This window comes from Oncorhynchus mykiss, chromosome 8 (genome assembly GCF_013265735.2).
Source record: "Oncorhynchus mykiss isolate Arlee chromosome 8, USDA_OmykA_1.1, whole genome shotgun sequence".
Lineage (NCBI taxonomy): Eukaryota > Metazoa > Chordata > Actinopteri > Salmoniformes > Salmonidae > Oncorhynchus > Oncorhynchus mykiss.
The window spans coordinates 79,654,706-79,669,446 of NC_048572.1; the positions used below are offsets into that span (position 1 = coordinate 79,654,706).

Here is a 14,741-nt window from a genome sequence, read left to right on the forward strand (position 1 = left end):
AGCTTGTCCCAACTCTCCCTCAGACAGTTGGGTCACGGCTAACTATTATCAACAGCAACCCTGGAGCAATTAGGGTTAAGTGCCTTGCTCAAGGTAACATTAACATATTTTTCACCTCAGGGATTTAAACTAGCAATCTTTTGGTTACTGGCCCAATGCTCTAACCGCTAGACTATCTTCAGCCTTTATTGTTGTTGACAACCTCATACAGACTGATGCAATTTATGGATGCTTAGGAAGTTACATGATACTCTTTATGACATGCGGTAACACAAAGGACAGGTTTTGATTAAGCACCTTTCTTCTGGATCTTTCATAATTTTATGTAGTAGATGACGATGTATGAAGTCTGACACAATGAACGTTTCAAAAGTTTACAACAGAGTTTATGATCAGTTCATAGGGTTTTTTTACAGCAATGGTGATGATTTTGCTATACACAATTTAAACTCACCTCTAATCGACACTTCTCTTTCCCCGATAGATCACTAGAAAGAAGAGAAAGAGAAATAATGGTGTTCAGCATAAAAACTAGGAGGTTTAACAAGGGTTCTTCTAAGATCCTTCGAAGTTCTTTGAAGAACCTTAGGGTTCTGGACACTGAAACATGCCCCCAAAAGGTACTTTGAAGAACCCCATAGGATTTGGGGTTCATCGAGGAACCTCCTTAGTTCTTGTGGGTTCTTGCAGGAATCTAACTGCCCAACTGAAAAATGTGGATTGGATTTTGAAAAACAGCTGGTGCAAGCATTTAACTGATCATGTTTAAGCTCTCCTCAATTTAACGTGAGGTTTCTCCCTTGTATGATCTAAATAGGTATTGTTTTAGGATGATACCGTCTATCTTTTCATATTTGTGCAAATGGCTGTGTTGTTGGGCACTTTCTCCCTTATAAAATTATTTACAAAAGAGAAAATGGACACAATTCAGTGGATGTCAATCAACAAAGAGGTAAGAAAATGTTGAGGGCTTTAACTGCCCACTTATTTGTGTGTGTCTGCAGGTATTCTGCCGACGAGGCACACAAAGGTATGCACAATTGGTATTGGTTTGTCACATAATGTCATGCAGATCACATGTACTGTAGGCTATCATCTAATTATTATTAATGGGTTCTCTAAAACCTTATAGGATTCAATCACAGCAGCCATCTTGCTCCTCACTGAGCTCTTCGATGAAGATCTCAGAGGTCTCTACATTATGGACAAGGTGTTATGGACAAGGTATGAAAACTGTACGAAAACTGTTGTCAAAAGTGAATAATTTTTCATTCACATTTACCACAAAAACCAAGGAATGAAAGCTGTCATGTGCACGTTTTCTTAATCATCTGTATAATTATTATTTTTGTATTCCCAGACTTCACCCTCCCTACACTGCAAAACCCTTCTGGCTATGATTACGAAGGATATCCACACATCAACACGCCAGAGGATATATTGGTTGAACTTGGAGCTCTGCTGGGAGTTGACCTCATATTTAGATTTTTGAATTCTGCTTTGCCACAAATCATAATAAACACTGATTAATAATAATGGAACAAATGAACCCCAAAAGGTTATTCGAGGAACCATTAAAGGGGGTTCTTTGAAGAGGTTCCCAACAGTTTCAATTTGTAGTACCCATAAAAGATCTTCCAGGAGCTGTTTCTTTTTAGAGTGTATTGGGTAGGATATACATTGTCAGTAAAGTTGCCTGGTGAAGTGTACTATCGGACGCCAGACACTTACCCATTCCTACATTGCTTCCGGAGCAGGACACTGTAAGATAATGAGAACAATGCCATTAGATACAAACTAACTGTAGACATTCCCAGTTTGACCTATCTACCACAGAATATATTTATCTGCCTAACAAACCAACTAACTAGTAACAAACTAACCAACAAAACAACTAACCACCTAACAAACAACTAATCAACTAACCAACTACTAAATAACTAACTAACTAACAAACTAACAAACTAACTAATGACTAACTAACTAATGACTACTTCAACTACTAACTAGCTATGAACGTCAAACTAACTAACTAACTATCTATCTACTAGCTAATGAACTACAGTTGAAGTTGGAAGTTTACATACACCTTGGCCAAATACATTTAAACTCTGTTTTTCACAATTCCTGACATTTAATCAGAGTAAAAATTCCCTGTCTTAGGTTAGTTAGGATCACCACTTTATTTTAAGAATGTGAAATGTCAGAATAATAGTACAGAGAATGATTTATTTAAGCTTTTATTTCTATCATCACATTCCCAGTGGGTCAGAAGTTTACATACACTCAATTAGTATTTGGTAGCATTGCCTTTAAATGGTTTAACTTGGGACAAACGTTTCGGGTAGCCTTCCACAAGCTTCCCACAATAAGTTGGGTGAATTTTGGCCCATTCCTCCTGACAGAGCTGGTGTAACTGAGTCAGGTTTGTAGGCCTCCTTGCTCACACACACTTTTTGCAGCAGCAAGTAGCCTAGTGGTTAGAGTGTTGGACTAGTAACTGAAAGGTTGCAAGTTCAAATCCCCAAGCTGACAAGGTAAACATCTGTCGTTCTGCCCCTGAACAAGGCAGTTAACCCACTGTTCCTAGGCCATCATTGAAAATAAGAATTTGTTCTTAACTGACTTGCCTAGTTAAATAAAGATAAACAAAAAAAATACATGCTTTTTCAGTTCTGCCCACAAATTTTCTATGGGATTGAGGTCAGGACGTTGTGATGGCCGCTCCAATACCTTGACTTTGTTGTCCTTAAGCCGTTTTGCCACAACTTTGGCAGTATGCTTGGGACCACTGACCATTTGGAAGACCCATTAGCGACCAAGCTTTAACTTCCTGACTGATGTCTTGAGATGTTGCTTCAATATATCCACATAATTTTCCATCCTCCTGATGCCATCTATTTTGTGAAGTGCACCAGTCCCTCTTGCAGCAAAGCACCCCTACAACATGATGCTTCCACCCCCGTGCTTCACGGTTGGGGTGGTGTTCTTTGGCTTGCAATCCTCCACCTTTTTCCTCCAAACATAACGATGGTCATTATGGCCAAACAGTTCTATTTTTGTTTTATCAGACCAGAGGACATCTCTCCAAAAAGTACGATCTTTGTCCCCATGTGCAGTTGCAAACCGTAGTCTGGCTTTTTTATGGCGGTTTTGGAGCAGTGGCTTCTTCCTAAGCTGAGCGGCCTTTCAGGTTATGTTGATATAGAGCTCGTTTTACTGTGGATATAGATACTTTTGTACCTGTTTCCTCCAGTATCTTCACAAGGTCCTTTGCTGTTGTTCTGGGATTGATTTGCACTTTTCTCACCAAAGTATGTTCATCTCTAGGAGACAGAACGCGTCTCCTTCCTGAGCGGTATGACGGCTGCATGGTCCCATGGTGTTTATACTTGCGCACTATTGTTTTTACAGATGAACGTGGTACCTTCAGGCATTTGGAAATTGCTCCCAAGGACGAACCAGACTTATGGAGGTCTGCAATTGTTTCCCATGATGTCATGCAAAGATTCACTGAGTTTGAACTTAGGCCTTGAAATACATCCACAGGTATATCTCCAAATCACTCAAATGATGTCAGTTAGCCTATCAGAAGCTTCTAAAGCCATGACATCATTTTCTGGAATTTTCCAAGCTGTTTATAGGCAGTCAACTTAGTGTATGTAAATTTCTGACCCACTGGAATTGTGATCTGTCTGTAAACAATTGTTGGAAAAATTACTTGTGTCATGCACAAAATATTGCCAAAACTATAGTTTGTTATAAGAAATTTGTGGAATGGTTGAAAACTAGTTTTAAAGTCTCCAACCTAACTGTATGTAATCTTCCGTATTCAACTTGACTACTAACTAACTACTAACTAACAAATACTACTGCTAACTAACTACTAATTACTAACAAACTACATACTAACTAGCTATGAACTACTAACTAACCATCCAACCAACTAACTAACTAAATAAGTAACTACACACACTCACCAGAGTAGATCCTGCCGGGACAGAATGTGACTTTGCTCCCATCCTGATTGACAGGTGCCACCACCATGGTGTAGACGTCCCCACACATGACCTCGGCCACGTCACAGGAGCTGCTGAGAGGCGGGGGGATGCAGGTGTGGTTGGTGCCTGTCCCAATCAGGTCCACCGTGTGGTTATGGGGGCCCGAGGAGTGCCAGTACACCCTCAGAGATTTGTTGGCCATCCGGTAGAGCTTGACACTCGATGGACAACAGGCGCCTGGGAGCGAGAGAGGAGTAAAGATTGAAGATTTATATGATGTGGTCTTGATTGGACAGAATGCAAACTGGGGGGAAATATTGGTGTTTGTTTGTGATTATTTAGCAGTTTGTTGAGTGTGCAAGAATATTCTGTGCGTTCATGCATGTATGTGTGTGTGGGTGTGTTTGCAGTATATCTACCTTTGACTAGCTATGTGTGTGTGTGAGTGTGTCTGTCTGTCTGTCTGTCTGTCTGTCTGTCTGTCTGTCTGTCTGTCTGTGTGTGTGTGTGTGTGTGGCCTATGCATACTCACTGGATGAGAACCCATGATATCTGCATTCTGTCTTGTGGCCTGTCCTGCTGATGGCCTCCAGGCTCACGCTATAGTTGGTCCCGCAGGTGATGCATCCCATCAGGCAGTGTGTGTCCATGGTGTGGCACTTGGCGTGTCCCCGAGATGATGTCAGCGCCGTGACATAGGAGCGCGCCCCTGTAGCGGGGGACCAGGTGACGTTGGTCAAGGCCTGGGTCACCTGGTCTACTGTCAGGGTGTGGGGGCAGCAGGGACCTGGCGAGGGAACAGAACAGATTCTTAGATATCTGGCTAAAACTAGTGCACTGCATAGGGAATACAGTGTCAAATGAGACTGCCCGAGAGTTATCTGTAATGTCTGTATATCTACGGTCTGTATAATCTATGGTCTGTATTTCTATGGTTTATATATCTACGGTATGTATATCTATGGTCTGTATATCTATGGTCTATATATCTATGGTATGTATATCTATGGTCTGTACATCTATGGTCTATATATCTATGGTATGTATATCTATGGTCTGTACATCTATGGTTCAAATGACACCCTATTCCCATACTGCACAAATAGGATATCGTTTTAGATTCGCCCTAACAACCACATACACTCTGTCATACAGGGTTTCCCGCACCTGTTTCCAGGGGCACGCTATAGCTGGACAGGCTTGGCCCCACTGCTGTCCTGGCATACGCTGTGACATCATAGGTGGCTCCGCAGGGCAGCTGTGTGAGCTGGCAAGAGGTGGAGAGTGATTGACAGGTGTGTGTGTCAGTGAGGCCCATGGCTGTGACGGTGTAGGTAGTGTTGGGGGTGTTGGGGGCCGTGTACAAGACACTGACACTCGAGGATGAGTTGGTCTGAGATACACTCAGGATCTCTGGAGAACAGGGAGCTAGAGGAGAGATGAGGGGTTAATGGACTGGTTAATTGATTCATTTGTTGATTGGTAAGTTGGTTGATGTGTTGTTTGTTAAAGCTTATTCTTATCCTTGTCTTGTACACAGCAGGTTGGTGGTACCTTCAATGGGGAGGACAGGCTCGTGGTAATGGCTGGAGCAGAATTAGTGGAATGGTATCAAATACATGGTTTCCAATCAATCAAATGTATTTATATATATAGAATGTATTTACTATATAGAAACCCAGTCTAAACCCCCAAACAGCAAGCAATGCAGATGTACAGTCGTGGCCAAAAGTTTTGAGAATGACACACATATTAATTTCCACAAAGTTTGCTGCTTCAGTGTCTTTAGATATTTCTGTCAGATGTTACTATGGAATACTGAAGTATAATTACAAGCATTTCATAAGTGTCAAAGGCTTTTATTGACAATTACGTGAAGTTGATGCAAAGAGTCAATATTTGCAGTGTTGACCCTTCTTTTTCAAGACCTCTGCAATCCACCCTGGCATGCTGTCAATTAACTTCTGGGCCACGTCCTGACTGATGGCAGCCCATTCTTGCATAATCAATGCTTGGTTTGTCAGAATTTGTGGGGTTTTGTTTGTTCACATACCTCTTGAGGATTGACCAGAAGTTCTCAATGGGATTAAGGTCTGGGGAGTTTCCTGGCCATGGACCCAAAATATTGATGTTTTGTTCCCCGAGCCACTTAGTTATCATGTTTACCTTATGGCAAGGTGTTCCATCATGCTGGAAAAGGCATTGTTCATCACCAAACTGTCCCTGGATGGTTGGGAGAAGTTGCTCTCTGAGGTTCTGTTGGTACCATTCTTTATTCATGGCTGTGTTCTTAGGCAAAATTGTGAGTGAGCCCACTCCCTTGGCTGAGAAGCAACCCCACACATGAATTTTTTATTTTACCTTTATTTAACTAGGCAAGTTAGTTAAGAACAAATTCTTATTTTCAATGATGGCCTAACAGTGGGTTAACTGCCTGTTCAGGGGAAGAATTGTACCTTGTCAGCTCTGGGATTTGAGCTTGCAACCTTCCGGTTACTAGTCCAACGCTCAAACCACTAGGCTACCCTGCCACTCTATGGTGGCAGAGAATGGTCTCAGGATGCTTTACTGTTGGCATGACACAGGCCTGATGGTAGCGCTCACCTTGTCTTCTCCAGACAAGCTTTTTTCCAGATGCCCCAAACAATCGGAAAGGGGATTCATCAGAGAAAATGACTTTACCCCAGTCCTCAGCATTCCAATCCCTGCACCTTTTGCAGAATATCAGTCTGTCCCTGATGTTTTTCCTGGAGAGAAGTGGCTTCTTTGCTGCCCTTCTTGACACCAGGCCATCCTCCAAAAGACTTTGCCTCACTGTGCATGCAGATGCACTCACACCTGCCTGCTGCCATTCCTGAGCAAGGTCTGTACTGGTGGTGCCCCGATCCCGCAGCTGAATCAACTTTAGGAGACGGTCCTGGCGTTTGCTGGACTTTCTTGGGTGCCCTGAAGCATTCTTCACAACAATTGAACCGCTCTCCTTGAAGTTCTTGATGATCCGATAAATAGTTGCTTTAGGTGCAATCTTACAGGCAGCAACATCCTTGCCTGTTTAGCCCTTTTTGTGCAAAGCAATGATGATGGCATGTGTTTCCTTGCAGGTAACCATGGATGACAGAGGAAGAACAATGATTCCAAGCACCACCCTCCTTTTGAAGCTTCCAGTCTGTTATTCGAACTCAGTCAGCGTAACAGAGTGATCTCCAGCCTTGTCCTCGTCAACACTCACATCTGTGTTAACGAGAGAATCACTGACATGATGTCAGCTGGTCCTTTTGTGGCAGGGCTGAAATGCAGTGGAAATGTTTTTTTGTGATATAGTTCATCTGCATGGCAAAGAGGGACTTTGCAATTCATCTGATCACTCTTCATAACATTCTGGAGTATATGCGAATTGCCATCAAACAAACTGAGGCAGCAGACTTTGTGAAAATAAATATTTGTGTTATTCTCAACTTTTGGACACGACTGTAGAAGCACGGTGGCTAGGATAAACTCCCTAGAAAGGCAGGAACCTAGGAAGAAACCTAGGTTCCATTCCATTTGCTCCGTTCCAGCCATTATTATGAGCCGTCCTCCCCTCAGCAGCCTCTACTGGTCTTGTAATGGTAAAGTGAGATCCCATGTAGAACAAAGACAGTAAAGTTGAGGAAAAGCTGATCTCATTCTTAAAATAAAATGTTTTCTGTGTAATTTAAAGTGAATACACCCTTGCACTGTTTGTTACCTATTGTATTGATGTGTGTTTTACCTGTCTCGTGTGTGTGAGGTTTGCAGGTGCGGTTGCAGTCTCGTATTTCGCTGCATGCTGTCACCACCACACTGTACTGTGTGTTACAGCGTAGGTTGGACAGAGCACACACAGGCGCCGTGTCCTTACAGTGGATGACATCATCAATCTCCTCCGCCGTCGTCTCGTATAGCTCCGCCCCCCGCACCGACGACCACATGATCTCCAGGGTCTCCGTCGACACCAGTGCTATGGTAACGTCCTCTGGGCAACAGGGAACTAGGGAGGAAGAGAAGAGAGATGAGTGACTTGACAAAGCTGTGTGTGTGTGTGTGTGGACAGTATAATAACAGTATAACAACTCTTACTGGTGGTATAGTTGAACACGTCTCCCGGGGGACTGGAGCCAGCCTGGTTGTAGGTGAACATGGTGATAAGGTAGGTGTAGCCACACATGCAGTAGAAGTGACAGGTGGTGTCAGTGGTGTTACAGCGCTCCTCAGACCCGTCGTCTCTCTTGACAAATGCGATGTAGTACTCCACCAAGGGCATCTTAGTCCACGACACCCAGCAGCTGCCCGCCTGGTGCTCATCTACCCAGACTTGCTCCAGAGGGCATGGGACTGACAGAGAGACACAAGAGCGATATACATATAACTCCAGGCAGGACTCTACATTATAGACCTTATACCATAGCAATAAAATACACAATTTTACATCTGTGTGACAGAGAGAGTCAAGAGATTACATTACCTTATACCATAGTAATAACACTGGAAGTATTGCAAGTACATATAAATACACTATTATTACATATGTGTGCCCGAGAGAGACAAGAGAGATTAGGATAACATTACATTACCTTATATCATAGTAATAATATTGGGGAGGTCAGCTTACATTGACCTTTGTAATAACACCGGAAAGATTCATGTTAGTATGGCTACAGTGTAGTGTTGCAACTACTGCCCTCCCGGACATCTACAGAACCTTGTGTCACAGGAAGATCCTGAAGGACTTCAGCCACCCGAGCCATGCCGAAGACAGTACAGGTGCATCAAAGCTGGGACAGAGAGACTGAGATACAGCTTCTATCTCCAGGCCATCAGACTGTTGAACAGTCACCACTAGCCAGCCTCCGCCCTGTACCCTGTCCCCTGTCCTGAACCTTAGTCACTGTTACTAGCCGGTTACCACCCGGTACTCTACCCTTCGCCTTAGAGACTGCTGCCCTATGTGCATAGAGTCATTGAACACTGGTCACTTTAATAATGTTTACATACTGTTTTACTCACTTTATATGCATATACTGTATTCTACTGTAGTCATGGCTCATCCTATATAACTATGTTTTTTTTTAAATTCTGTATTATGTGTGTATTATTTTTATTGCTGTGTTTTACTGCACGGTTGGAGCTAGCAACACAAGCATTTCGCTGCACCAGCGATAACATCTGCAAATCTGTATACTCGACCAATACATTTTTATTTGATTTATTTATTTGATTTTGGGGTTAGGGGTCAGAGCCAGAGGTAAGGGGTCAAGGGTCAGGGGGTATACATACATGTGATGAATTCCTCTGGGTCAGAGGGGTTGCTGGTTCCAGCGCTGTTCTCAGCTGTAACAGTCACACTGTGGTTCTGCCCGCAGCTCAGTGGGCTGATCATACAGAACCTCCCTGAGGCAGAGCAGTTCTGACCAGTAGAAGTCTTTGCCAAGTAGACGTCTGCCCCATGCACCATCTGCCAGTAGACTGCCAAACCCCCAGACCTGGTCTGGGTCAAAAACAACCGGATGGTCCCAGGGCTGAGAGGACCTAGTGGGGGGACAGAGATACAGTTGTTCAAAGAACGACACAAAAAAATACATTTACTGATATGAACATGAGATTAACATACTCACATAGACACACTCATACATCTAGATGGCATATAAAGTCATACCTGGGTTCTAATGAACTGTGCCAACATCTAGTGGACAGACTATGACGGAAAATTATACCAGCACAATAGCAGACACCTCCCACCAAGTGACTCTTCCAGGCTTTGACAATTTCAAAGACTGATGTTATATGCTGATTATGTGTTACATTGTGTCTATTGTTCAGTATTCTGTCTCTAGATACAAAGCATAAATAACTTTTCCCTTTCTGGCATCTTGCCAGGTCTCTTTCTCTCCTGAGAGGTTTTAATACAAGCTAATATTATTAACCAAACACCCAGTTGCCATGCTTACGGGTGATCTGACACACAGTGAGGTCGTCTCCGGGGCGACCGTCCAGGTCCCAAGCCGTGCCCTTGACGCAGTAGATGGTACCGGGCTCCAGGTCATCAAAGGTCATGAATGGGTCGCTGGTGTTGATTTTGAGGCGAGAGTTGGAGCCCTCCTTGATGATGCAGAGGGTGTAGAGGACCGTGTGGTTGACCGGGGACCAGGTCACCAGGATGGTGTCATTTCTGGGAGAGGTGGAGTTTAGCTGTGGGGCCACCACCACTGAAGAGGGAAAGGGAGAAAAAAGATAGATTAATAAACTAATAGATGTAATGAAAGGAGGCAGACAGAGAGAGAGAGAGAGACAGAGAGAGAGAGAGAGAGAGAGAGAGAGAGAGAGAGAGAGAGAGAGAGAGAGAGAGAGAGAGAGAGAGAGAGAGAGATGATTCTATCCAGGAAGGAAACAAACCTGATTCAGGCAAAGACAAAAGAAGAGAGAATATATTGAAAGAGTCCAAACCTGGCCAAACAGAGTCATCTTTTTTGTTTGCTAGTGAAATAGAATCAATTTTCCTGTCCTTATGATACGTCCAATTCTCCTTGGGGAGAGGAGAACCTAGTTCTCATGGTTTCCCTTTTCATATTCTGATATGTTTTAAGGCTTAAATGGGGAGATACAGTTTCCTCACAAGGCACCCACTATGACAATAGAGCTGCGAAACTGCACTCCATTATGGAGATAGCAGCCCTTTGTCTCTCAGACACTATGGAGAGGTAGCGTTTCAGTCATGAAACAGTCATTACGATATTAAGTAAACAACTTTTAATTTCAGTTGAAAAGTGAGTGAAAGTTGAGGGAGACTTATTGTCTGTGATCAATTCTTCTTTTGGCTTGGATCAGATAGACACTAATTGTCCTTTTACTTTCTAATTATTTTAACAAACTTAAGGCTTTTTTTATAAACCTGGACAGGTGTATGTATCTAAACAGGTGTATGTGAACAGGTGTATAAACCTGGACAGGTGTATGTATCTAAACAGGTGTATGTGAACAGGTGTATAAACCTAGACAGGTGTATGTATCTAAACAGGTGTATGTGAACATGTGTATAAACCTGGACAGGTGTATGTATCTAAACAGGTGTATGTGAACAGGTGTATAAACCTAGACAGGTGTATGTATCTAAACAGGTGTATGTGAACAGGTGTATAAACCTAGACAGGTGTATGTATCTAAACAGGTGTATGTGAACAGGTGTATAAACCTGGACAGGTGTATGTATCTAAACAGGTGTATGTGAACAGGTGTATAAACCTAGACAGGTGTATGTATCTAAACAGGTGTATGTGAACAGGTGTATAAACCTAGACAGGTGTATGTATCTAAACAGGTGTATGTGAACAGGTGTATAAACCTGGACAGGTGTATGTATCTAAACAGGTGTATGTGAACAGGTGTATAAACCTGCACATGTGTATGTATCTAAACAGGTGTATGTGAACAGATTTATATACCTAGACAGGTGTATGTATCTAAACAGGTGTATGTGAACAGGTGTATAAACCTGTACAGGTGTATGTATCTAAACAGGTGTATGTGAACAGGTGTATAAACCTGGACAGGTGTATGTATCTAAACAGGTGTATGTGAACAGGTGTATAAACCTGGACAGGTGTATGTATCTAAACAGGTGTATGTGAACAGGTGTATAAACCTGGACAGGTGTATGTATCTAAACAGGTGTATGTGAACAGGTGTATAAACCTGGACAGGTGTATGTATCTAAACAGGTGTATGTGAACAGGTGTATAAACCTGCACATGTGTATGTATCTAAACAGGTGTATGTGAACAGATTTATATACCTAGACAGGTGTATGTATCTAAACAGGTGTATGTGAACAGGTGTATAAACCTGGACAGGTGTATGTATCTAAACAGGTGTATGTGAACAGGTGTATAAACCTAGACAGGTGTATGTATCTAAACAGGTGTATGTGAACAGGTGTATAAACCTAGACAGGTGTATGTATCTAAACAGGTGTATGTGAACAGGTGTATAAACCTGGACAGGTGTATGTATCTAAACAGGTGTATGTGAACAGGTGTATAAACCTGCACATGTGTATGTATCTAAACAGGTGTATGTGAACAGATTTATATACCTAGACAGGTGTATGTATCTAAACAGGTGTATGTGAACAGGTGTATAAACCTGTACAGGTGTATGTATCTAAACAGGTGTATGTGAACAGGTGTATAAACCTGGACAGGTGTATGTATCTAAACAGGTGTATGTGAACAGGTGTATAAACCTGGACAGGTGTATGTATCTAAACAGGTGTATGTGAACAGGTGTATAAACCTGGACAGGTGTATGTATCTAAACAGGTGTATGTGAACAGGTGTATAAACCTGGACAGGTGTATGTATCTAAACAGGTTTATGTGAACAGGTGTATAAACCTAGACGGGTGTATGTATCTAAACAGGTGTATGTGAGCAGGTGTATAAACCTGGACAGGTGTATGTATCTAAAAAGGTGTATGTGAACAGGTGTATAAACCTGGACAGGTGTATGTATCTAAACAGGTGTATGTGAACAGGTGTATGTATCTAAACAGGTGTATGTATCTAAACAGGTGTATGTGAACAGGTTTATAAACCTGGACAGGTGTATGTATCTAAACAGGTGTATGTGAGCAGGTGTATAAACCTGGACAGGTGTATGTATCTAAACAGGTGTATGTGAACAGGTGTATAAACCTGGACAGGTGTATGTATCTAAACCATCTACCCGTTCTGATCTGGACGGGTGCTGAGGGCTGGCTGCGTCCCGCGCTGTTGACAGACATGACACTGAGGGTGTAGTCTGTGTATGGCTGCAACTGCAGCACGGTGCCGGGGGAGCTGGTCACCGCGGTCTCTGATAAGAAGTCTCCCACCTCAGACTCAGCTCGCAGGATGTAGCCGCTCGCCCCCATTACCTCACTGAACTCCACAGTGATGCTGTCGCTCTGCTTGGAGTAGGCCTGCTTAATGGTAGGTACCTCGGGGGCTGGTGGTCAGAGCAGAGCAGAACAGAGCATCATCACACACAGGATACAGATATCATCATCCTAATCATCCTAATCATCATTATCATCATAATTATCAGCATCATCATGAACATCATAATTATCAATTTCATCATAATCATCATAATTATCATCATCATCGTCATAATTATCTTCATCATCATAAATATCATAATTGTTATCATCATCATAATTATCAGTATCATCATAATCATCATCATTGTCATAATTATCATCATCATTATAATTATAATTATCATAATCATCATCATCGTCATAATTATCATCATCATCATCATCATCATCATAATCATCATTGACATCATCATCATAAATATCATCATCATCATCTTCTTATTCAAATACCTTATTCAAAGCATTGAGAGAATAGCAGGCCTACAATGCGTTATACATAATTCATAATATGTCCATTACGCACACACATGGCCATTATGCATGCATACATACATGAGCTCCCGTCCAACTCTGCACTGCTCAGGACGTTGCCCGCTTTGTCAATGGCCTCGACCCGCATGGTGTACATCGTGTTGGCGGAGAGAGAGTTAACAGAGCCTATGACGGAGTTCCCGCTGAACTGGGCGAATGCGGACGGTTGAGGAGAGTTCTTTGGTGTGGCGGTGATTTTGTAGGAGCTTGCCCCAGAGTAACGACTCCATCGCACCGTCATACTTTTTGTGGACACTTGGAACACGGATAACGTTATGTCTGCAACGTTGTGAAAGAACAGAAATTGTTAAATACATTTTAGGCTTATTATTTGCATGTACTTTATAATCGTAATAACAGTGAAATAAAAGAGAATGTTAATGTGTGCGTCTCTCAAACAATTATGTGGGAAAGTTGGTTTTAAAATGTTAACAAAGAGTTGTTTGAGTACCTTTTTGCGCTCCACATATCTGAAAACCAAACATAAACATCTATAGTTAGTTGGATAATCCAAAAAGCTGCTTTTGAAAAAACGCTAACGGAAACCATTTCAACGGTAGCGGTGGTATTTCATATTTTATCCCTAAAAGGAACATTATACCCCTGGCCTGTATAATATTCTCTCTGCATGACAGGCCGAGAGGCAGCACATTTTTTCTTCACTCAACACAGATTTCAGAACTGGTCAGTGAGCTCAGGGCTTTTTTTCCCTCAATGAATGAATTTGTCCATTGAGCCAAGGTTGGGCATACACTCGTTGAAAGCAGTGTTACTCAGAAGAGCCTGTGTATTTATTTCCCAAACGTCTCCCTCTGTCTCTATGCATTTCTAGAATCATACAAAGTGCATGTTTTCAGATGGTTACAATGACACAGCAGAATAACAATATCATATACAACTGCAATAATCAACACTAAGATTGTTTAAGCAACACATTATTTGTAGGTCTAATTAGTAAAGATCTGTTCTTACCTCAGATAAACTGATTAAAAGCAAGAGCTGTAACACTTTAAAATCTGTTGCTCCCATTCTTCCTGGAAGGCCTCTGCCTTGAGGCTAAAGATGTATAGTAGGCTAATGCTATTTCTGATTATGACCGCAGGGTAGTGTCAGGGGCTGAACTTTGACGGTTTTCGTTTTTTAGGGGGATTTCAGAAAATGCCAAAGATTGAGCCCTCCTCCTCCCAGGGTGCCAGCAGGCCTATCAGAGAAGGAGGAGGAAAGGTGGCCTACTCAGGTGTAGTACTGGATGTACACAGGTGCACTGTTACACTG

At 42.4% G+C, this 14,741-nt stretch overlaps 1 protein-coding gene across 1 annotated transcript; it reads right to left on the bottom strand.

Moving 5' to 3' along the window:
- Positions 1 to 456: 456 nt before the first annotated feature.
- LOC118965636 (fibronectin type III domain-containing protein 7-like) lies at positions 457 to 13,707 on the bottom strand. The gene is made up of 11 exons (XM_036986885.1): positions 13,488 to 13,707; positions 12,740 to 13,000; positions 9,968 to 10,225; positions 9,297 to 9,548; positions 8,100 to 8,354; positions 7,672 to 8,010; positions 5,169 to 5,429; positions 4,534 to 4,788; positions 3,981 to 4,238; positions 1,732 to 1,761; positions 457 to 488 (listed from the first exon to the last, which is right to left on the bottom strand). Exons 1-11 carry the CDS (start codon positions 13,705 to 13,707, stop codon positions 457 to 459), a joined length of 2,421 nt encoding a protein of 806 aa, XP_036842780.1.
- Between the last annotated feature and the right edge of the window lie 1,034 nt (positions 13,708 to 14,741).

Coding starts and splice junctions, on each gene's coding strand:
- LOC118965636 (XM_036986885.1), bottom strand. CDS start 13,707: ATGACGGTGCGATGGAGTCGTTACTCTGGGGCAAGCTCCTACAAAATC. Junction 8,355..9,296: donor CCCAGAGGAATTCATCACAT/GTATGTATACCC, acceptor TCTCTCTGTCAG/TCCCATGCCCTCTGGAGCAA. Junction 8,011..8,099: donor CGTGTTCAACTATACCACCA/GTAAGAGTTGTT, acceptor CTTCCTCCCTAG/TTCCCTGTTGCCCAGAGGAC.